The sequence below is a fragment of the Tasmannia lanceolata genome, unplaced genomic scaffold, assembly GCF_043159265.1.
Source record: "Tasmannia lanceolata isolate RefF3 unplaced genomic scaffold, GAP_Taslan_0.1 ptg000007l, whole genome shotgun sequence".
NCBI classification, from domain to species: domain Eukaryota; kingdom Viridiplantae; phylum Streptophyta; class Magnoliopsida; order Canellales; family Winteraceae; genus Tasmannia; species Tasmannia lanceolata.
In genome coordinates, this window is record NW_027518684.1 from 13,461,067 (window position 1) to 13,484,525 (window position 23,459).

Here is a 23,459-nt window from a genome sequence, read left to right on the forward strand (position 1 = left end):
ACTCCTAAATCGTTTAATTTTCAAGTTCAATTGATTTTCAACACGATTCTTGAAAATTTTAAATTTATCAAAAGCTTCATCTTTCGATTTTAGGAGATAAATATGACAATATCTAGAAAAATCGTCTATAAATGTGATTAAATACTTCCGACCACCTCGAGTAGTGAAACTTTTAAAGTCACAGAGGTCAGAATGTATTAACTCAAGAAGTTGTGTGCTCCTAGAAACCGAACGAAAAGGTTTTCTAGTGATCTTGGTTTGTGCACACACTTCACACCTGTCAAATCTAATCGATGTATCTAAAGGTATATTATAAGTTTTAGCAAGTGTGACCATTTTCCTATAGTTCACATGTCCCAATCTAGTGTGTAACAACTTAGGATCAATTAAAGTGGAACTAACCTGACTAACGGTTTCATTTGCTAAACTCAGTCTATACATACCATCGATTAAGAAAGCACAGCCAAAATAATAAGAGTTAACAGTTAAAGTTATTCTACCACCCAAAAAAGATGAACACATGCCAGCATTGTCTAAAAGACTAATAGAAATTAAATTCTTTTGAATAGCAGGAACTACTTTAACATTTTTTAAAGTGAGTATTTTACCTGAAGAAAGGACCAGGTTCGCAGTTCCAGTGTGAGTCACCTGTGCCTCAGCTCCACTAGCCACTGTAACGGTCTCTTTCACGCCAACGGCATCCGTAAGAAGTTTCTTTGAGTTGCAAACATGGCAGGTGGCTCCTGTATCTAACCACCAGTCTGAAGAAGTACTGGCCTTACCATTGCCTAACATGGCAATAAAACTCTTAGGCGCAGCACTGCCCACCATCATATGAGCTTCCTTTTGTGGTGTGTCAGATTTAGCCTTCTTAGGTTGTTTACATTCTGCAGCAAAGTGACCCCATTTCCCACAGTTGTGGCACTTGCCCTTCTTTTTCTGAAAGATAGTCTTTTTGGCCTCCAACTTGGGATGTTCACTTTTAGGTGACTTGGATTTCCGAGGAAATTTCTTGGGATATGTTACCGCGTTAGCAGCAGACTGTTGCTGTCTAACCATCTCCAAGTTATTCCTAGCTCGATTCTCATCTTCGATTCGAATGAATCGTTTGAGATCATCCAGTCCCACTTGCACCTTTTTCCGATACATCTCGGTTTTGAAAGAATGCCATGCAGATGGTAATTTATATATAATTGCACCCACAAGAAACGAATCACAGACAGCTATTTTTTCATTATTCAACTTAGATCTCAAATTCTCTAGATCAGTAACTTGAGGAGTGATTTCCTTGTCTTCTTGAAACTTGAAATCCATGAATTTGTCCACAAGATGGGTCTTGGACAATTCTTCTTCCTTCTTAAAGTGAGCATCTAAGTTGTCCCATATTGCTTTAGCAGTATTAAATTTACTATAGGTTTCTGCAAGACGATCTGAAAGACAATTCAACAGGTAGTCTTTGCAGAAATCCTCATCTCTAAGCCATTGAGATTCATCAACTTCTTCATCCGTCTCAGCAAAGGTACTCAAAACAGTGTAAAAACAATTCATATATTTGAGACTGAATTGAGTCTTTCGCTTCCATGAGTTAAACTCAGATCCACCAAAGGAGTGAAGTTTGACCATCTCAAAAGGCATAGAAATTTTTTCCATTGGATATTTCAGATGAAATTAAAAATTAGAAAGAGTGCACCTGATTGGCGAATCGCAGAACCAAATTCCAATAACCGTTCCAAGAACCAGAATCCAAGAACGGCGCCAAGACCCGTTCCACGAACCAAAATCCAAGAACCGAACTACGAAGAATTGCAGCACAATATTTGCACCAACAAGATTCGGCAATAAGAATTTGTACTCCACCAAAGATCCAAACTGCTTCGGTTGTGGGAGGCAACCAAACAAATTGGCCTTGTCCTTTCCCACTATCGTGAATAAAGATAAGCAACAGTGAGATCGTCCCCTCTCGTGAATAAAGACAAGCAACAGTGATGAAATGATTGAGGGCTGCAACTTAATGGCTTCAACAAACCCACTTTGGTTCGGTTGAGAGAGGAGAAGGATTCGGTACCCAACTGCAGGATTCAACCAAATATGGGTTCCAACTGATGGCAAGCAAAGGTAGGAGATCGACCCTCTCTCTCTCTCTCTTTTCAAATTACTACAAATCCCCAATAAAAACAGAGACGATTCTGCTGTGATGGAGAGTAATATCTCTGTGGAGAATAAATCCTCACAGTAGAGAGAGGCCAACTTCCTTTGTGTCCCAAAGACAAGAGATGGAGGAGACGTCCTCTTATTTTGCTCTGAATTTCTGAACGTGAGATCCCACCTGGAAGTGAGTCCGGCAACGAGTCTCCGGCAAGAGAGAACCTCCGATTGTTTTATTCCAACCAGAGAGAGAGAGGCAGACGTTCCCAAGAGAGAACCCTCAGCCAAAAACAATATTTATGCAGACAAAACCCACGCCAAAAAACTTCCGTCGTGATTATTGTCGAATCCGGTGATGGGGATCCAAAGCTTTAGAAGTTTAAACCAATCCCAAATCGAAAACAGTTGTTTCCGAGAGAGACACGCCCAAAAAAAAAAATCTTTGACGAGTAGAAATCCACGCCCAAAAATCCGAACAAGAGAGAGAAGACGGCTAGGGTTTTTGATGCTTTCGTATGCTTCTCTCTCTCAAAAAAAAATCGCAAGAACATCAGTCTCTGTCGAGTGAAAGAAAGAGATGGAGGCTGTGGGAGAAATCCGTCTTCTTCCTTTTGTGGGCGTTGATGAAACCCTAAAACCAATAATGCTTTAAGATTGTAAGGGTTATTAGGGTTTAAGCTGGATGCTTAAAGCATTACACCCAAGGTATCTAGTTTGGAATACCAAGTTTGTTGCCTCCAGCCCCTATATATAGAGATACACTAGGGTTAAGAGAGGTTAATGGGCTCCAGCCCAAATGGGCCCACTACACCTGGTCCATTACCTATTGGGCTTATATTAGAACATACATGGGTTATATTATATATACCCAACAAGAAACTCTTTAAATAACAGCTACTGGTGTTGGCTCTGCCATGTTTTGATAATGGGACAAACTCCCCTTGCCTTCTATTATTTAACCAGCGTTCAAGGCTATTCTAATTTTAGAAAGGCTCTTAAAAGAAAAGACAAAGTGAGTTTGTCCCGTTATAAAAACATGGTAGTGCAAATATAGCCCCGAAAAATCTTCTCCTTAATTATTGATCTAAGAAACATACCTGAACTCGGGCTTTGTGTTTTCCACAAGCAAACTCTCAACCATTCTCCTAGTCAAAGTAGAAGACAGTAAGAAACACCATTACAAGCGTTAGAAAACAGATTAGCTATGTAATAAGGCAAAAGCCCAATAAATTTTTTTTTTATAGGTAAGCTGGGGTTTCGCGGGGACCCCTACGGATTTATTAAAATGTGAAAGATATTGCAATCAAGTGTACAAAACACTAACCTTATCAGAAGAATAGGGATACAAACCAAGGGAACAAAAGACAAGACCAATCCCTAGATACAATATCTAAGGAAAAGTGAAAACACAAAGGCTCTCAAGAACTACATTAACCCTTAATGTTTCAGGAGGACGATCATCCTCTGACTCAACCAACTGATTCTCTGGCTCTTCGTCAACTGTTGTTGGTTTGTTCTCAGTGTTTTGCCCCCCGCTGTTATGGGGGGATTCTTCTAGAGGAATGGGAGAGTGCTTCTTTCTTCTCAACTCCTATCATGCTTCATCCTCCAAGATGCTGTCTTCCTAATTGACAGTGGAATTCTGAAGTCGCTCTTTGCTTGTTCTTTGGGGATTTGGAACTGTATTTTGATTCAATTAATTACCAGTAGATGAGTTCTCTGAAGATGCTTTGGAGTCTTGATCTTCTGGGTCGCCTTCATCATCCTCTGTATCTAGGTGAGAATGATCATCATCGTCGGTAACAGGGTCCTCATCTTTGGAGTCCTCTAGGAACAAGAATGCATACTTCAGGGGAATGTGGGGGGTTGTGGGTTGAATTCTAGTTGGATATGGATCTTTTTGGTCTGTTACCTCCTGTTCTTTTTCTTTTAAAGGAGATGGATCCTTTGCTCTGCTGATGGGGTGCCATTCCTGTCAAGGTTTTATTTCTTTGGACTGAAGTTCTGACAGGAGGTGAAAGAAAGAGGTCTCTATTTGTATTAAATTTTCTAATAGTGAGTTCCATTAGGAGTTTTTGATTCTAATTCCTTCAGGATAGTTTCAACCTGGTTCCACCTCCACGCAGAGATGGGTATAACTTAGCCGAGAGGCTTTAGTTGTATGACTATCTATGTAGCATGCTATTTTACTAATTCCTTTTGAGCTCTAGAACTATAATGGGAGACCTAGCGTCCGAATCTAGACAGGTACTGAAGTGAGGGATAGCCTTTCCATGGAGGTTTCCATCGACCGAAGGATCAGTGGCCTTCCGGCATGCGAGTGATCATTAGCCTCAACGACTTGGCCACAATCTTCTGGGCAGCCCAATAATATCTTAATTTCATAAAAGTCAGCTTTTCAGGCGCTTCTTAAACTATCTTTGATAAAAAAAAAAAATCACATCAAGCCACGCTACAACAAAAGAGATATTCACCATTATTTTGTCTGAAAGAGAGTTCTCCAAATTCATAAATTAATAATGTATTATTTTTCTTGTTTTTAAGTGCTTCCAAGTTCCTTTGCTATCATGAAGACTAATCTACCTCAATTCTATATGTGTGTATTCGAAAAGATTACACGTAGCAATTCTCGTGAACATCAATACTCTATTACGTTTGCTACGTAACACCACGACATCTGTTGTGTTTGGTTTTGAAAGATGAAGGTTGAAGGAGACTTGAGGGATATATGTAGTCTACCACACCGAAGCAGTTAGGAAGATCCCTTTGCTAGTGAGAAATTGCCAAAAGAACCTTGACCAATCAAAATAGCCCGAGAGCCATGTGCATGTACGCTTGGCCGCGATGTATAAAAACTTAAACCCTCGGCTATTGATGGATCATATGAAACAATAGAAAATATCCAAGGGCTTTTTATTCGTCTAGTATTTTAATGAATGTTGGATCGTGTGACCAGCAGCCCTTGATCGAAGATCCATGATGATCCGATCATGGCTATTGATGAAGATCATCCCGTGACAATCCTCGCATGCACACTAGCTACTTGCATTGTTTTCCCAATTATAATTATATTTTTCAATTTTGTATATAAACTAATGTCTTAATGGGTGGGTGTCTTTATCAATCCCATGGCATGTGCATTGAGGACTTTGGGAGATAATGAGTCTATCATATCATTTGATGAAACAACTTGATGTGGATAACTCATCAGATACTTGACAATATCACACCTAGTAAGAGGGTAGTTGTTTTAGGGGTGTGTGTGTGAGATTGATGGTAATAGAGTTATCGTAGGGATGATAAGTCTCTCCAAATTTGGAGATGCAAAGTCCTCCCAAGAAAATAAGTTTAGCCCTCGATCTGATTATGAATGGACCTAAAATATAGTGCATGTTGAGATGTAAAAGTCTCTCCAAAGAGAGCAAAAAATCCAATTTCTCCAAAAGCTTAATCCGTCAGAGCTGTCGTTATTTCTTCATCTAATTCAACACTCCCCCATCATGAGTGGCCGCTGATTTTTTGGGTTGGCCCCACACATGGCACATGTGGCTTCTCTTTTGGGTTGGCTGTACGTACACGTGCATTTTTACTATCGAGGAGTTGCGGGGTTTTGAGCCTCGGATTTGCGTGAGGCAATAGGTCTAATACCATTTGAAACAACCAATTATCCAAATGCTTAAGATGTTAGGGTTGGTGTTATTTAATCACCTATACTTCAAGTTAGACCTGGCAAACGGGTAGGTCGGGCCGGGTCAACCCGCGGGTGATGCGGGTGTGGGTCACACGGGTCGGGTGAGGAAATGACCCGCATTTTTGCGGGTCAGAATTTAGGTGACCCGCGCGGCCCGCGGGTGGGCTGGGTCAACCCGCAGGTCACCCGCAAATTCAAACAGTTGCTTATTTTGGGAAATGTTATTACTGGATTTTGATGAGGGCGGTATGGCCGGCACCGTGGGATGATCCAAACCGTCCATTAGATGGCCCACAGGCTAAATAGGTGTTGCCCCAAAAATCATTTCAATAATCCTAACCCTCCGATCTATAGAGGGTTAGGATCAAGTGATCAACCCTCTAACATTCAAATCGGAGGGTTGGGATCAACCTATGGTGCTAGCCATAACCTATTCAGGCATCAAACCCTTAAAAAATAGATTAGCATGACAAAATCACCATCCTTGGCATTAGAAAAAAAAGCCATCTAACTAGATTAGCATAACAAAATCACCACCCTTAAAAAAGCGGGTGCCCGCGGGTTGACCCAACCCGATCTGTGTTTTTTGCAGGTTGGGTCACCCGCGGGTTAGTTTTGACGGGTCACTAAAACTCAGACCCGTGCCCGCAAATTTGCGGGTGGGTCGGGTCGACCCGCGGGCACAGGTCGCTTTTGCCAGGTCTACTTCAAGTGGGAGTTTCTAGCGTCTATATAGACCTCAACGTCAGTTAAAATTCTATAATTAATTAATTGTCAACTACAATTGTAGGGACAAAAGCAATCCAGACCACGATCAAATAATCATGAAATAGCAATCACAGAAAAACCTGGATTTTATAATCCAGAATTGTAATATTCATGTATCCAAGTGGGCCCGGAATTGTAACATCCATGTATCCAAATGGCCTCATCTGGTTTAAAGGGAGCCATAACAGTCGTATTTGCTGTTGGAAAGGGGCCATAGCAACAGGCGACCTAATAGGAAACAGTTCTACCATTTTCGGTGATGCTGTGTATATACAGTAATGATAAATTACGGATTTGTGGTAATCCAGAAAGACTCCATGAGCCCTGAGCGTAGCCCCTTTTCTTCTTCATATTCTTCTTCCTCCATTATGAGATCCCTTCACATCCTTCGGTGATCCGGAAAAGAATTCACTAACCAAGAAAGAAAACACAAACTACAATAGTTTCCTTAATCGATCTAAACCCAAATTAATTTTCAAACCCTTTCTTTGCAACCTAATACAGTGTCTCTCTCTCTTTCATGATAATAGAAAGAAAACATTGAGTTTTGGGTTTTTCTCAAGCCATGGACTTTGGAGAAAAAATGACTTTAAAAAAGTCATCTCACTCCGAGAGCATTCCTCAAAAGTCCTTTTTGATTGAATTTATAGGAAAAACAGAGACTCAGACCAAGGTAAAAGGGGTCGGCTCCCGAGGAGTCGAGTTTTGGAATTATACGAGTTAAACTAGGAAAAATATCTGTTCCGGTTTTGGATTTTCTCCCAACAAATTAATCCAATCACTCTCTCAGTGAAACTAGGAGATGAATAATAAAAAGGTCCCCTAATGAGTATGGGATAAGACAAAAGCCGAAAATATCTTTCATAAAAAATCAAGTTTTTGCAGTGCTTCTTGAACTATATTTGATAAAAATCACATCAAGTCTCTTGGCCAGGCTACGACAAAAGAGATATTTAGCATTGTCTGAAAGATAGAGGGCTCCAAATTCTCATATTTATAAATTATTATCATTATATTGCCTATTTTATAAGAGGTTCCTTTGCTCACCTCAAGCCTCTAATCGTGATACATTCTAAATGATACACGTAGCAGGTCTCATCACTACTTGATAAGATAGACATCTGCTTTGTTTTATTTTTGAGAGATATTGTTGAAGGAGACTTGCCAAATTATTTACCAAGATCTAATTGCCGGTAAGAAACGTCCAAAGAACCTTCACCAATCAAATCATCAAAGAACCACTTCTCTATGTGGATTCCAGCAACTTTTGTCATGGCATCTTGCATTTTTATTTGTCCAACACGTGTATTTTCTGGCTAGAATAAGATTCTAAGACAGAATTCCTCAAAATTTACCACCTAGGAAAGGGCCTAAAACCCATTGTTGACTCAATATGCAGCGTTCTACATTCTCAAAGTGGGTCCGTGCACAATTCAATTTTATAGGGAAGTGATATATTCTCCCATTTCTTTTACTTGGGACAGTTCCCTCTAGTGTATTCGCCATCGATCTTTTACGCTAGAGGGGTTGTCCCAAGTTAAAAAGGGGGGAAGGAGAATATATCATTTCCCTTTAATTATGATACTGAAAGGGATTAGACATTGGTCCTGCCCAGGCAAACTAGTCTCTACTAGAATGGTAGGATCCAATCACATCCAGATGGGTCCATTCTAGTAACATACATAAAATGTAGATTTCTTGAAAGGATCCACTCTTGAAGATCATTCTAGAATGCCTTTGTCATTGCATGTAACTCGTTTTCAATACAACTTAAGACACTTCTTGATATGAAACTAATACCAAAGCTCACTATTACATCAAAAAACATAGAATGGAAGTCTTTGAAAGCATCATACCCAAGATCATTTGAGTCTCCTAATCTTCATTCTCATCGGTAATTAGAAACTTACCTGTCCCGGGATTCAACGCTGCGAAGAGGAAGAAAATAACATTGAACAACACGAGTGGTTCAATTTCATTTAAAGGCAGCCCTGTCTCGATGTTTAGTTGTGCTAATGCTCCCTTTCCAGTAATTATCTCTCCGATTATAGAGAATGCAATCCCAAGCTGCGCCATTCGCCCAACAAAGAGCTCATTCGACTTTGTGAATCCGAATAATGGACCTTTTCCAAAAAAGTAAAAAAGAAAAAAATTGTGATAATCATACATTCGAAATAATGCATACTCTGTATTCCTAAATATTGGTAAGTTAGATGATAGACTCTTGAAATGAAAACCTTAACCAAGGTTACATAACCTTGAATATAGAAGAAGTCAAAGCGCTAATGCATGCTACTAAATCATTTTACTATTTACCATGCTCACAAATATCTCCGACTTTTTCAAAATATTACTTCTGTAAAATGGTGAAAGTCAAGTCTTTTTAAAGGCTACTGATATGGGCATGACCATGTTCTGACTTCTGATAACGAGGTGATCTCACCTTGTTTTACGGAATTTTTTGGGAACTGTTATAGCCTTTGACAGGGACAAAAAACGAGGTAATGTAAAACAAGGTGAGTTAGTCTCATACTCTCATTACCAAAACATGGTAGCCCAGATATCATTAGCTTTTTTAAAATATAGCGATATTTCCATTTTTTTTATTTTTTTCATCATATACTTTTGTTTTTCTATTTTTAAAATTTTAAATTTTAAATTTGTATCTGTATTTAAATATTTTTCTCATTTTTCTCAATATAAATCCAAAAATTACAAAAATGATTAAAAAAAATCCTTTTGAGAGATTCTCAAGACAAATATTTGTGACTATTTTAGTTTATTGAATTCAATGCGTTTTTCTTCCACCAGGCCGAGTTTTTAACCAGCACAATGAATCTCTTTTAATTTTTCAATTGACTCAATGTCTAGTCGATGATTAACGAGGCGAGTTTTATAAAGTTTGGTATCGTATGATCATAAAATTTGTACACTGTATCAAAATGTTTGGAAAGAAATATGTTTAAGGGACATCATAAGTACTAAAATAATTTGAAACAGAAATCATTTAGTATAGGAATTACCTCCTTCTTTGAGACCCAACGCGGATCTGAGGCCTTTCCCAGGAGGGATCGCTGCCTTTTCGAGTCCGGTTGGAGGATCATCAACAAACCGACCCCGGTCGCCTAGAGCTCCAATGGCTCCTAGGAGTGTAAAGAGGATGAAGAAGAGGAGTAGAGGCTCAGCTTCATAAATTGGAATTCCAGTCTCCAAATTCAACTGGGATAGAATTCCTTTGCCTGTGATTGCTTCCCCCAACAAGGATGCCTGCAAATCTTGTTTCCAATAGCTAATATTAACATAAGATTTTCAAACATCTTACTCACAGCACATTACACATGCTACTATGTGTATGTGACATGATAATTTACAAATAAGGGAAATGAGATCTGTACACCTTGTTTTGATAATGGCACTCCTTACTTTATTTTACGATTTTCTTAATAATTGGGGCTGCTGAAGAAATTTTAATAATTGGGAATTGTAAAGCCTTTAGTAGGGCTGCAACTCGGGTCGGGCAGGTCGGGTTTTGGAGAACCCAACCCTACCCGAGAAATATCTCGGGTCGGGTCGGGTCAGGTTTTTTTTCGGAAAACCCACGATTCCCAAACCCGGCCCTACCCATGATAAATCTCTGGTCGGGTCGGGTCGGGTTTTTTCACGTTGACGCAATTTTTTAAGGAAAATTCTTGTTTGGCAAGGCAACTCAACTCATAGAAGTAGAAATTACACTCACAATACACTTGAACCAAACAATGATGTAATTACACTCACATTACACTTGAATCAAACAAATGCTGTAATCAAATAATGTTGTAATTACAATCAAACAATGCTGAATCAAACACTTGAATCAACTCAACTCATAGAAGCAGAAATTACACTCACATACAATAACAGTGGGTGCGTGGGTTTTCACTTTTAACTTTTAACTAACAATAGAAAAAAATGTACATACTATAACTTATGTAACTCGGGTCGGGTCGGGTCGGGCCCCTTCAAACCCGGCTCGACCCGAGATTCATGCGGGCTTTTGAATGCTCAACCCGGCTCGACCCGAAACCCATGAAACTTGAACCCAACCCAGGCTATATTCGGGTCGGGTCGATGCGGGTAAAACCCGGCTCGAGTTGCAGCCCTAGCCTTTAGGCCCTGTTTGGATTTAAGAATTTTCTTGGAGAGTTTGGAAAGGAAATTTATTTTTAAAATTTCCTACTTTTTTTTATTCATGGTAAAAAAAACTTTTTTTAATGGCATACGGTAAAAATAACTTGAACCAATCCTATTCTATTTTTGTGAAAAGGGTCCTTCAATTTGTGATGATAGCCCTCTAAATTATGGAAAGAAAAAATTCCCGAGAAATATTTCCGTCGGACATGTTTTTCTTGCAATCCAATTGTTAAAAAAAAAAATTATAATAAGGGGTTGGGATATCATTTCCTCATAAAGAAGGAGGAAAAAAAATGCAAAGGGGCCAGTCAGCAGGTGGGGGCTCACTATGACTCGTCCATAGTTGGGCCCATGCATACAATATGTGGATCCCATCCCACCATTCACAAGTGGACCCTTTGTTTCAATAAAAAAGATGGGCGATGATAAATTCACATCCCCTTAGGATAATTCACACCACTTTAACGTTAAAGTATGTGGCAGACTTTAACGTTTTTTTAACATTAAAGGGGTGTGAATTATCCTACAGAGGGTGCGAATTTATCATTGACCAAAAAGATACCCTCCAAATTTATTAGTCATTGGGACCACCTTCTTTTGATTTTTTTTTCCTTGAATATAATAATAGGTGTTTTTACCTATAAAATAAATCCTAATTAGCCACCTAGAAGGCTAGAACCATGATTAGCCCAAAAAATTAAAAATAAATACATTATGCCCCTAAATACTACATATTTTAATATGTTTTGTAGATTCGACAGTAAACCTTTTTTTAACTTGACAAAATACCCTTTAAATAACTCAAAAGGCTCGACTTTTCGGCCAATTCATAATTTCGAATGACTAATTTTGAAATAATTTGCAAATTTATGGGCAAAAATCCCATCTTAGCAAAAAATAAATGAAACAAAAAGAAGGGAAAAAAAAAAAAAAAACTACTTACAGCAAACCCAATCATGGCAACTCGACCTACAAATAACTCGTTCTGTTTCGTGAATCCAATGCCCCCTGATGTACCAAAAATTCCATCTTCTACCTTTACCTTTGGCTCCACCTGATGAGCATAAAAACCCCATTACACCAAGTGCTTGAAGTTCTTAAGAAATAATAATGCTGTGAAGAATTTGAAAAAGAAACGGTAAGAAATTAAACCGTCTTGGCTGATGGGGCTTTTGTTTTGGATTTAAAGAGGGCGAGTGTTCGCGTAGAAGAGTAAGAAGAAGAAGAATGGGAATGTTTAAGTGTAAAAGGAGAGAAGATGAGATGAGAGAATGGTGTTGGACGAAGTCGACGAATTTGAGATTGGAACAATGGCTCTTTCCTCAAGTCTGCAACATGGCCTGAGACACTAGACATGAGCATGGAATGAGCCATGCCTTTGTTTTCAAGGAGGTTTTTTGGGAAGAAGGAAAAGAGTTTTGTTTTAAGAGGTAGAGATGGTTATCTTTGTGAGAAGTTTATCATGAGATGTATGTAGATAGCGTATTGTAAGTGGTGATGGGTGGACATGTGACCACGTTTCCTCAGTCCCTTTTTGGTAGAGATAATCTTGGTCATTTGCTGAAGATAATGTTGTGGTGATTTTGGATGTTCCAAAACGAATAAGGGTGTCAATTTTGGCTCGGGCTCGGAAGCTCGCTCGAGCTCGAGCTCGGCTCAAAAAAAGCTCGGCTCCAGCCGAGCCGGCTCGCCAGGCTCGTTAAGCTTAACGAGCCGAGCCCGATTTAGGCCAGGCTCGGCTCGGCTCGGCTCGTTAAGGCTAGTTAAGAATTTAATATATTTAAATATATATATTATATACTAATATATACACTAAAAGGGTTGTCCAGGGAGTAAAAGGGGGAGACAAAATATGTTACTTCATTTTTGGAAACCCATTTGTTACTTGGACCACCCCCCATAGTGTAAAAAAAGTAGTCAAATTACACTAGTTGGGCTTTCCAGGGAAGAAGAGGGGTGTGAACTTAATATAACCCGAGCTCAGTAAGGCTCGCGAGCCTGGCCGAGCCCGAGCTTGGTTCGAGCCTGAGCCGAGCTTTTGAGCTTAACGAGCTGAGCCGAGCCTGGCCAAGCTCGGCTCAGCTCGTTTACACTCCTAAAAACGAAGGATACAAGTTTTTGAAAATGAAAAATGAAGTAGTTTTGGTCGAGTAGGTTTGGCGTTTCAAATCACTATACATGTGACAAACGGTCTAATGATTCAGACCATGTCTTGTGGATCCCATCATGAATGGCCACAATTTAACAATCTCACAGGTGAGATGATCTTGACCAGGCTGTTAGCTTTTAAGCGTATTTTTTGGAAACTCGTTTAGTTTAGTTAATTTTTATTTTATTTTTAATTTTGAGAAACATACTCAACTCAACTAAGCCTTTGTCCCAAACTAGTTGGGGTCGGCTAATTTTGAGAAACATAGTGAGGACAAAATTATAATTTTGTGTCCAAGGGCATTTAGTCATTTTGTTAGCCTAGCTTGCACATGTGTGAGTCACACATGTTCTGTCCATATTTTTCTCAATTTTCACACTTTCCTCAGATTTTTAAAAATCAAGCCCTTCCTTGAAACTCTGAAGTCTAAACCCACCACCTAGCGACTACACTTGGTGGGGGTGGGGGCATGGCCACTAAACTAGATACGCATGCATGTAAAGCCCTTAACCATAAAAGAGATTTTGCAAGTCTTTGGGGGCCATGGCTCCCCTCATGCTATATGTGCCTCCGCCCCTGCCACCACCACTTTCTTAAGCTATTAAATCTTCATTTTTCATACCCATCATCACTTGCATTAGGCATAAAATCTCCATTTTCAATGACCCCCTCCATCTTCACCATCTCCGGCTGATTTTTAGCCATTTTTGGTTTCTGTATTGATTAGGGGGAGAGAAACTGGGTGTACAATTTTTTCTTTTCTATTGTATTCTTTTTTCATGTCTCTCTCAAAAAGTATTTCTCACTTCTCCCTTTTCTATGCAATGGTTTTAATCTTTCCCGAGTTTTCCCTTTTCCATGTCTCTCTCAAAAGTATTTCTCCACTCCTCCCTTTACCTTGTATTAGTTTTAATTGTTCTTCGAGCAATTGAATTCCATCATCTCTTTAGCATAGCTCTACCCTCGACTTAGCACAACGGCCTTCTTTTCTCAATCGAATATAATTCTAATTCACGTTATTTCCCTCAAACTATAGCTAAACCAACATCAACAACAACCATCAACCTTTCAGATTGAAGCAATCAAACTGCAACAAGACAAGAGAAAGCATCACGATATTGCGAGGTGTCTCATTTTATTTCAGGCGGGGCGTGCCGATGCAAAAATGCTTCTGATACATATCAATATTTTCAATAAAAAAAGCTCATCCTCTTCATTTGAGATGGTGAAAAGACATTAAATGCCCTTCAAACAACTATAAAATTAAAAAAAAAAAAAACTAAAAAATTAAAAATGATGAATCTTCAATTTTTCCAGATTTTCCAATCCGTTTCATTCGAAAGATGGCAAACAAAAGAAACCAGAACACGACAAAATAGAACAAAATCTTGGCTAGAATATTTCGTTCTATACTTTCGTACCATTAGACCACGTTTGGATACCTCACACTTTTGTATTTGGATTTGGATTTGAGTTTTGGATACAAAATACATCAATCATCCTCATGCTCATGTTGTACGATAGATTGAGAGGGAGGGAGTAACTGAGTGACGTCTCGTTGCTGTTGCAGCAAGGTCGAGGAGCAGCGAAGGTAATTGCCACAAATATTGATTTCCAGATAATGTCTTGCAGAACAGATTTGAAAATCTGATTTTTTTTTTTTTTTTCACTGTTGTAGCTGATTTGGAAATCTAAGGATCTGATCCAGTTCCAAATGTCAACTGCAAATCCACAATTTAGAGGGAAATGATAAATTGTTGGGGTACCATAAATTAAGGGAAGTGATATATCCATCCCTTTTTCTTGCATGGGACAACGAGGTCACTATGACTAGAGAGGGGCCGAAGTACTTCACATGAGGCTATGACACCCTCTTTTTAGTATTTAACAGATAGAGAGATAGCATCCCAATCCAAGCTGGCAAAATACTGAGGAGAGAAGCTGCCATTGTCTGGATCAAGCACATGCCACGTGGGCTACAGTCTCCCACTCCCTTCCACGTGTCAACAAATGGGAGGCCAGACATGATGCGTTCAACACCAACCTCTTATCAACAAAAAGTCTGAAACCCTTTCTTTCCCTACAGTTTAGTCTCCAAAACGCCATGACAGCAATGTCAAATACATTTGGTCTCTCCCTTCCTATCTCCCTTTGCAGGCCTTCCTAATTCAATTTCTGTTCTAGAAATGTAAGCTTCTAGATGAAAATAATGCTCAATCTAACATGGGTTTTTCTGGGTCCACCTAAATACTTAGTTTTTCCTTGTTGGATTGTAGGTTGGTGTAAGAGGAGTATTTGGGGAAGGAGGAGGATTGGAAAAGAAGAAGACAAACGTGTGGGAGACTATTTTTTATGTTGAGGACCCTAGACCTAGAGCCCCTCAAGCTCTGGAGCTGGCAAGGTTTGATATTCAATACTTGGATTGGAGGGTTCGTCAAGATCTGCTAACTATCATGGTCCTTCACAACAAGGTACTTACATGCCTCTTTTTGTGATTGTCTCTGTTTTGAAATTTTGTGGGTGTTTTATCTTTTCATCTGTGATGATTGTTTGTTGGGTTTCTTTGATTGGTTGGGATTATCTCTAGGAATCTAAAGATAGATAGAAACAAGTTACAGAGAACTATTAATGGTTGATGGATAGAGAAAAAATTCCACTGAGATTAGTAAAAGAGATGTGGACAAAGATCCATATTCAATGGAGGATGGTCCATGGATTGGATGGTTAGGATCATCTGGTCTATGCAATTCGAACAGAGTGTCTCTATTACCCTGTGGGATCCACCTTTCAAGGGCCACAGTTAAAAAATTACACACATGGGACTACATAACTTCCGAATTGGTGGCCTACTAACATGTGGTTAAAACACTAATTGTTAGTTTGTAGCTTACTGACCGGATGGTTAGTATCATCCAATGTGATTCTTTGCACTGTGGACTGTGGATGAGGAATGCTCCCATATAAAGTGTAAAAACTAAATCCATTGGTCAGTGGAAATGACTAACAATTTAGGTTATAGGCTATATCCTGGTTAGTCCATAGCATGAAAACATCTCCAATTTGATCTCCCCAACTGTCTCTAATAATTGAGTAATTCGATTATAGGCCTATGGCCCATACAAATTTCTATAAATAATTTGGACAGGCCAAATCCGATCTGAGCACGAGCAAAGCAATGGAAAGATGCAAACACATACGCACACAAAGATAACATTATTTCTTACGTTGATGTAAAATCCTACAGGCACAGGTGAGTAGATGAGAAATCTACTATGAGAAAGACCCAAAGAAGATTACAGTAAAATTACACTTTATCAATATAAACTCAGATTGGTCACAAACCCCTTTTTTCTGAATTGCTATCAAAACCCTCACTCCCCCCTCTCACTTTTCCCACACAAATAACCCTTTTTTATGCTACCACTCTTCCTTATATAGCTAGGTTTCTAGTAAATCCATAGAACTTAGTCTCTTAGTCTAACTAGATGACTAGTGAGTGGACCCTACAACATGTGAGAAGGCACAAAACTCAAAAATCTTCACCTTGGACTATTTCACAACGACCTTGAAGATTTTTTATTGATGTCTCCACTATTTGCTATCATCACAAATATTCATTGGTCTTGTAAAGAACCAACTACAAACATCATCAAATTATCCTAGTTTTGACTCAACCGAACTAGATCAACATGACTACTATACATGCCTAGTTGCCCTAAGTCAACCTGTCTAGTCAACTCTTAAAAGGGGGCTCGATCTGTCTTCTCGCAACATAAGAACTAACCCTTCACAATCGTCTACTCTTTGCTCCAGCCACGAAAGACTACGTACCTTATGATCAATTACTCGTCAATGTCCTAGGAATATTACTAGCCATTATATTTCTCATCAGATGATACAATCAGTGACATTTCTCTCCTTTTCATTAGAACCATGCAGCCGCGTGTGGTTTTTATGACACCGCTCTATTGAACATTTTTATCTTCGCTTTCCCAAATCCCAACTCCTATGACTTAACAAATAGACCCATCACCCTAGGAGAATGCATTTGTCCTCTCTTGAAACACATCAAAGTATTCTCTCTTAGAGCATATGTGAACAAAACATCCTAAACTAATATCTAGTCTTTATGAGGAGAAGTGCTAATAGCTACCAAGACTGACAAAACATCTCCAACTACGTTATTCTACTCACTACTTCTGCTGAAGTAGTAGCGAGTGAGCAAAATTGCACCGACATCATCTCAATTTCAGAGGTTAAATCCTTTGTCGCCATTTAAGATCACCTTACACCTCTAAACGACACTCTATAAAGCTGGTTGCTCCACGCAGAAGTAAGAAACTCGAAAAAGAAAAGTAAAAAAATCTCTTTCCACGCACTGACCAATCTAAACAACCTTAGATCGATTCTAACAATCTTCCAAAATTAGCAAGAAAAGTTTGGATAATAAATACCTCATTCCGAAATTCCACACCCAGCAAGAATCTCTGGAACAAGCTTTTTTAACTTTGTCGTCCTTCTCTGATCAGATCGATCCAAACTGCTCTAATACCACTCTAGAAATTTTGATGTGTAAATCTGATTCGGCATGAGTAAAGCAATAAAAAGATGACAACCAGGCACAAAAGATAACACAAGTGGTTAGGCATAATCCATAGGTGAGTTTATGAGAAATCCACTATGAGCAACAACAAAGAAGACCCAGATCAATCAGAAAACCCTTTTACTGAATCCCTTCCAAATCTCTCTCTCTCTCTCTCTCTCTCTCTCTCTCTCTCTCTCTCATATTTCCCACACAAGAACATTTTCTCACTCTTTACCACCTCCCCTCACGGCTATGTAAAACCTTATATATCCAAGTCTTCTGTCAAAACAGCAGAACCCTCTCTCCTAGTCTAATTATAAGGCCAGTAAGTGAAACCCAAAAAACATGGGAAACAAGGCACAAAACAACACCTTGGATTGGAAATTTTGTATCAATATCTAGGTTTTCTCCATAGAACTGACACTCATCGGAGATTTTGGATCAATCTTCATATGTGACGGTCAATGTTATGGTCATTGTATAAACAAGCTCCAGTGTTTATTTTGTAGAGGGATCAGTCCAACTTTTCCTTGAAACGGATTTTGGTTCATAAGTACTTTCTAACACACAATTTCACTTCTGGTGCCTTTGTAGGTAGTTGAGGTTCCCAATCCATTGGCACGTGAGTATAAGTCCATCGGTACCATGAAGAAAGAACTTGCAGAGTTGCAAGAAGAACTAGAAGTGGCACACAGACAGGTCGATAAAGAGGCCTTCCTCCTTGTATTTATTAATTTGATCATTTGAATGACAATTTCTATTTTTCACATCCTTACATAGCCTTTTTGCTTACCAAACAGGTTCATATATCTGACGCAAGGGTTGCAACTGCTTTGGACAAGCTTGCCTACATGGAAACTTTGGTTAACGATAGATTGTTATCGGGCCAAAACACATCAGAATCTGACAAAAACTCGCCTTCTACAAGCACTTCCTCAGCATCCACTGATACTGTAAAAACTAAGTCACTGCTAAAAAGTTTGAATGTGTCTGGTCCTGTCCACTCCTACCATCCCAGTTCGAAGAATTTTTGGTACCCAGTGGCATTCACTGATGACCTGAAAGATGACACCATGGTAAGTCATATTGTACCTCAGAATGATGGAGATCTTATGTAACTGCTGATATACATCCTTCATATCTTTATTTTTCAGATTCCTTTAGATTGCTTTGAGGAGCCATGAGTCATGTTTCGTGGAAAAGATGGAAAAGCGGGTTGTGTTCAGAATACCTGTGCTCACCGAGCGTGCCCTCTTGACCTTGGCTCAGTAAAAATAAACACCAAGTTATGAGGACAAATCCAACCAAAAGATTGGTGCCCATAATTCATTGTAGGTGTGGATATGGGTGTTTCACATTTGATCATCTATTTAGTACCCTCAACCTCCAGTTTGTTTAAGTAAAATATATGTTGGCGATAATAAGAGGAGCATACATTAAAAAAACAAGAAAAGAAAAAAAAGGCACTTACCTGGCTATTACAGCAATGAGAAATGAAGAGTCCCTTTTACATGAAAAAATGAATGTTTAGTATTACTTTTATCATATATAAAGAAGGTTCTGAGTTTTAGGGTTGGAATGAATTTCAGGGTGGGAATACTCAACTGATGGAAAATGTGAGAAGATGCCATCAACAAAATTCGTTAATGTGAGCATACGGTCATTGCCTTGCTTTGAGCAAGAAGGGATGATTTGGATATGGCCTGGCGATGAACCTCCCATGGCAACCCTTCCTTCTCTGGACCCTCCTCCAGGATTTAAAGTGCATGCCGAGGTAACTAAGACATTATCTTTCACTGTCCATCCATTCAATAAAACAGGCAAGCCCTTTGATGTAGCAGAATCCTATTGCCATGTTGCTTCAAACAGCTGTAGCAGGTCATATTAATTTTGTAGTAATGAGTTCTATAATGCAGCTCACTCTCTTTTGTTCACGTGAATAATAGATTGTCATGGAATTGCCAGTGGAGCACGGGCTTCTTCTAGATAATCTTCTGGACCTCTCTCATGCCCTTTTCACACACACCCCCACCTTCGCTAAGGGGTGGAGTGTACCGAGGTCAGTTCCTATTATCTGAATTTTGAAATATCTCGAAGATGATCCAAAGATCTTGTGATTTGAGCATCAAAATTCCCATCTGTGTGTGTGCGTGTTTTTTTTTTTTGAATGGTAAAATTCCCATGTTCTTACCATTCAATAAAAAATAAAAAATAAAAAAAAAGAACCCAAGTTCATTTTCAAAATATCCATAAATCTTCCTCATACAACAAAATAGTCCTCATCAAAATACTCACAAAATGCCAATTTTTAGTTAACTAACTATGCAAATTCAACTAGAGTATAATGGTTTTCTCTAACATGCAAAATTATTAAGGGTACCATTGGGTGCCACCCAAAACAGCCTTTATTTAAGTGAATCATTATGCAAAAGACATTAATGCCTCTTTGGAAGCCATTAACTATATCATTTCTAAAACTATTAGAACCATTATTTGCAAATAGTCATATTTAACTTCGAAACCGTTTAGATATAAGATTATATGCAAATAATATTTATAGGTATCCAAAGAGGCTGTAAGATGTTTGGACTGTGTTGATATGGGCTTCATATTATAATGCATGTGAATATTTACCAAATTTTGGAACACATCCCTCCTTGCAATCCCACATGAAGGCAACCACAATAGTCAGAAAAGATGGAAAAAACTTTAGTATTTGTTATGACTTGGTAATGCTGAGTCTTAATTTTCAGTTTGGTGAAATTCCTGGCGCCTGCTTCCGGGCTTCAAGGATACTGGGACCCTTACCCAATAGACATGGGATTCCATCTGCCTTGTATGATGCTCTCGACGATTGGCATCTCAAAGCCTAGAAAATTGGAGGGGCAGAGTACCAGGGAATGCTCAACACACCTTCACCAGCACCATGTCTGTTTGCCTTCCTCTAGAAACAAGACAAGGTTATTGTACAGAATGTCATTAGACTTTGCCCCGTTGTTGAAGCACGTCCCGTTTGTGTACATCCTATGGAAGCACTTTGCAGAGAAGGTGAGGATCCTCTCTTCACAATGAACTTCTTATTTTCAAGTTAATTTAGTATATGGTAGATACAATCTATATGATGTTGGACAATGTGTATCACAGTCAAACCTGGTCTCTATCAGATTACAATGTGACAGAACCACAAATGCCATATAAGTAGAAGTACATTAAGTGAACTTCCTTGGAGGTCGGAAGTTCAATCCCAGCTTACCCACCCAAAAAAAAGTACAAACACAAACAAGTCCTTAACTTTCATGTCAATACACGTCTGATTTGTGTTACCAACACCTTCCCTTTTTTCAAAAAATGAAAAATCTGATAAGCCAAGGAAATGAGGGACTTAAGCTGATTTTAAAAATCTTAGGCTAGTTTAGTTTCCCTTGGTAAAGATTTCCTCTTATGGTAGAAAGATTAGAGATCTATTTCTCCTCCATTTCTAACTGTTTTTTCCATGCTGTGGAAATTCTTCATGGTGGAACAAACCACAGGTTCTGAATGAGGATCTACGGCTTGTGGTAGGCCAACAGGAACGGATGAACAATGGGGCAAATGCTTGGAATTTTCCAGTAACATATGACAAGCTGGGAGTAAGGTATAGGCAATGGAGAGATGCAGTCGAAAGAGGCACCAAGCAATTACCTTTCAGCAAATCCTAGTCATGATTCTACGACAGGTTTAACTTCTTAAGTTTTTTCAAAAGCCCAACTGAACATCGGTCCAGACAAGCCCCCGAGATTCGTCAAATTCTCCAAAGATATTCCAGTGATTGGCAATTGTCAGTCAGTACCAGAGAAAAGATTATCCCTCCCTCCCTGTAACATAAACTGTACACTATTCGGGTTCCAAGGCATGCCATAGCTTATGTGTCTTGATTGTTTTGCTGTAGAGTATTGATTGATCATTTTCGTTCTTTTTTCACCCTTTCCCTCAGCTCCTTCCGCTTAACAGAGTCCTTTTCTTATATTTATACCCTTTTCTTCAGCTTAAAAGAATCACAATCCTTGTTGATCAGATCATTCTGGAGATCATTTCAGTTTTTTTTTTTTTTTTTTTTTTTTTTGCCATTTTTCTAAGTATTGTACAATAGAAGTGCATTCTTATTCAATTTTTAAGAGATCAGGAATCATTGCTGTAACCTTCATCTGGTCCGTATGCAAGCAAGCAATTGTGGGACAAATTTCACAATCACAATATTAAACAGAATTGACTCCAATGCTAACAGCAAACTGGTAGTTATTTTTTGATGGTTGCTGTTCAAAGTATATTTTTCTGTACTACGTGGATGGAATTTGACTCTTCTCTAGTTAAACAAGGGGATCTCTACAAAAGGCAATTCTGTCAGATGGGAGGCATTCTCTGTTAAGATAAACTAATCTAGGCAAATGATATCACGATTATGTATAATTGTAAGCTCCATTAATTGGAGATTTCAGCATTACTTGATCAAAACTGATGACTGACCTCAATATGCATGGCTGTAAAAAAAAAATCTGACCCAATGAAGTAGTTTGACACCATTTCACTAGAATCGTTCCAAATTACAGTGTGAACGAAAGAAGTGGGGTAAATTGAGATTACCTGAAAATATACATATGGGTTTATGGTTTGACAATCAGAACAGGCCATTATGGTGGATCTGTCATGGATGATCGCTCCAAACTATCCAATTCGAGCGGCATTTGCCCAATTAATCTGAACAGAATTACCCAATTTCATCTCCAGCAGTCCATCTAAAGGCTATATCTATCTGACCAGTGGGATCCCTGGCCAGTGTGCGGTTTCATGTCACTCCAATATAGATGGTCCCACCAAAATTGACAGTTCAGATCATCTGACTGTAGGACAATTAACCCAGATGGGATCAATCGCAATTATCCCAACCCTCTTGCATCCAAGCTAAGGGCTGATAGGGTTTAGGGTTTTAGCACACACAACAACAACAACAACAAAATACACAGTAGAATTCACATATATTCCATACCAAAGATCTATGAAGCAAACGCTCGTACAACTCAACAAACATGAAAAAAAAAAAAAAAAAAGTAAGAAAACTCCAACCCTAACATTTATTGAGAAAATTAACAGAACCCCACTTCAAAATGGGCATTTTTATAGAGAGGATCAGAGGGAGGATCCACAGAAGGGGCAGAATCGGAAATCGGGATCGACGATGCTGTCGCAGGACTTACAGCGGAGGGCGTGAGAGAGAAGAGGAGGGGTTCTTGAAACTTCGCCTGGTGGAGGAGGTAGAGAAAAACCCTTGGGGAAGAAGAGAGAGCAATTTGGGCAGTAAATAACGGGTTCTCTTCCAGGCCAACGCCAAACAGGGATGAAGAAGAGCTTCAGAACGTTTTCGTATTGGACCAGATCGGCATATGATCCACACCTTATGCATCGCACTGCTTTGGCCTGTAGGACCTGCCGGACCTGTTGCTCTATGCCTCCCACGAAGAAAAAGAACATTGTTCAATCCAAAGAGAAGCAACCCTATTATTCTCTACCTTTCTGTTTCTAGGCATATATATACCTTTGGAAGGTTGGAGAGAGTGAGATAACGGTATCGTTATTTCTGGAACTTTGGAGTGATGTTCTCTAACGTGCGCAGTGAGGAGATACGGTTTATCTTTTCTGGTGCAACTCGGGTCGGGTTGGATCCGGTTGAGGATGGTCCACCCTAACCCGTCCCAACCCGAGCCTCGGTTTGGGGATGGTCAACCCTAACCCAACCACCTCTAAATCTCTCAACCATAACCCAATCTATCTAACCCGAAGTCAGGTCGGGTTGAGTCAGGTTGGTTCGGGTTCACCTTGCGCCAAACAGAAAAATACAATAACCCAAAGAAAATCAAGATAAAATTAGTGGACGGAGGTCTTGTATCCGAAAGCAAAATAGTATCTGAGGCTACATT

General features: G+C 39.2%; 2 protein-coding genes and 1 pseudogene across 3 annotated transcripts; 1 reads left to right on the plus strand and 2 right to left on the minus strand.

Moving 5' to 3' along the window:
• Positions 1 to 8,328: 8,328 nt before the first annotated feature.
• LOC143881988 (photosystem II 22 kDa protein, chloroplastic-like) lies at positions 8,329 to 12,200 on the minus strand. Its single transcript, XM_077385355.1, has 4 exons — positions 11,927 to 12,200; positions 11,718 to 11,828; positions 9,628 to 9,871; positions 8,329 to 8,727 (listed from the first exon to the last, which is right to left on the minus strand). The coding sequence occupies exons 1-4, from the start codon at positions 12,146 to 12,148 to the stop codon at positions 8,480 to 8,482; spliced, it is 825 nt and encodes a 274-aa protein (XP_077241470.1). The 5' UTR covers positions 12,149 to 12,200; the 3' UTR covers positions 8,329 to 8,479.
• Positions 12,201 to 15,204: 3,004 nt separating this feature from the next.
• Positions 15,205 to 21,794, plus strand: LOC143881990 (chlorophyllide a oxygenase, chloroplastic-like; annotated as a pseudogene). The gene is made up of 8 exons (XR_013252056.1): positions 15,205 to 15,394; positions 18,103 to 18,207; positions 18,309 to 18,584; positions 18,663 to 18,832; positions 19,093 to 19,282; positions 19,455 to 19,567; positions 20,262 to 20,556; positions 21,039 to 21,794. The product of XR_013252056.1 is annotated as a chlorophyllide a oxygenase, chloroplastic-like (transcript).
• A 707-nt stretch (positions 21,795 to 22,501) lies between these two features.
• LOC143881989 (zinc-ribbon domain protein) lies at positions 22,502 to 23,089 on the minus strand. The gene has a single exon (XM_077385356.1). It carries the CDS (start codon positions 23,011 to 23,013, stop codon positions 22,672 to 22,674), a length of 342 nt encoding a protein of 113 aa, XP_077241471.1. The 5' UTR covers positions 23,014 to 23,089; the 3' UTR covers positions 22,502 to 22,671.
• Between the last annotated feature and the right edge of the window lie 370 nt (positions 23,090 to 23,459).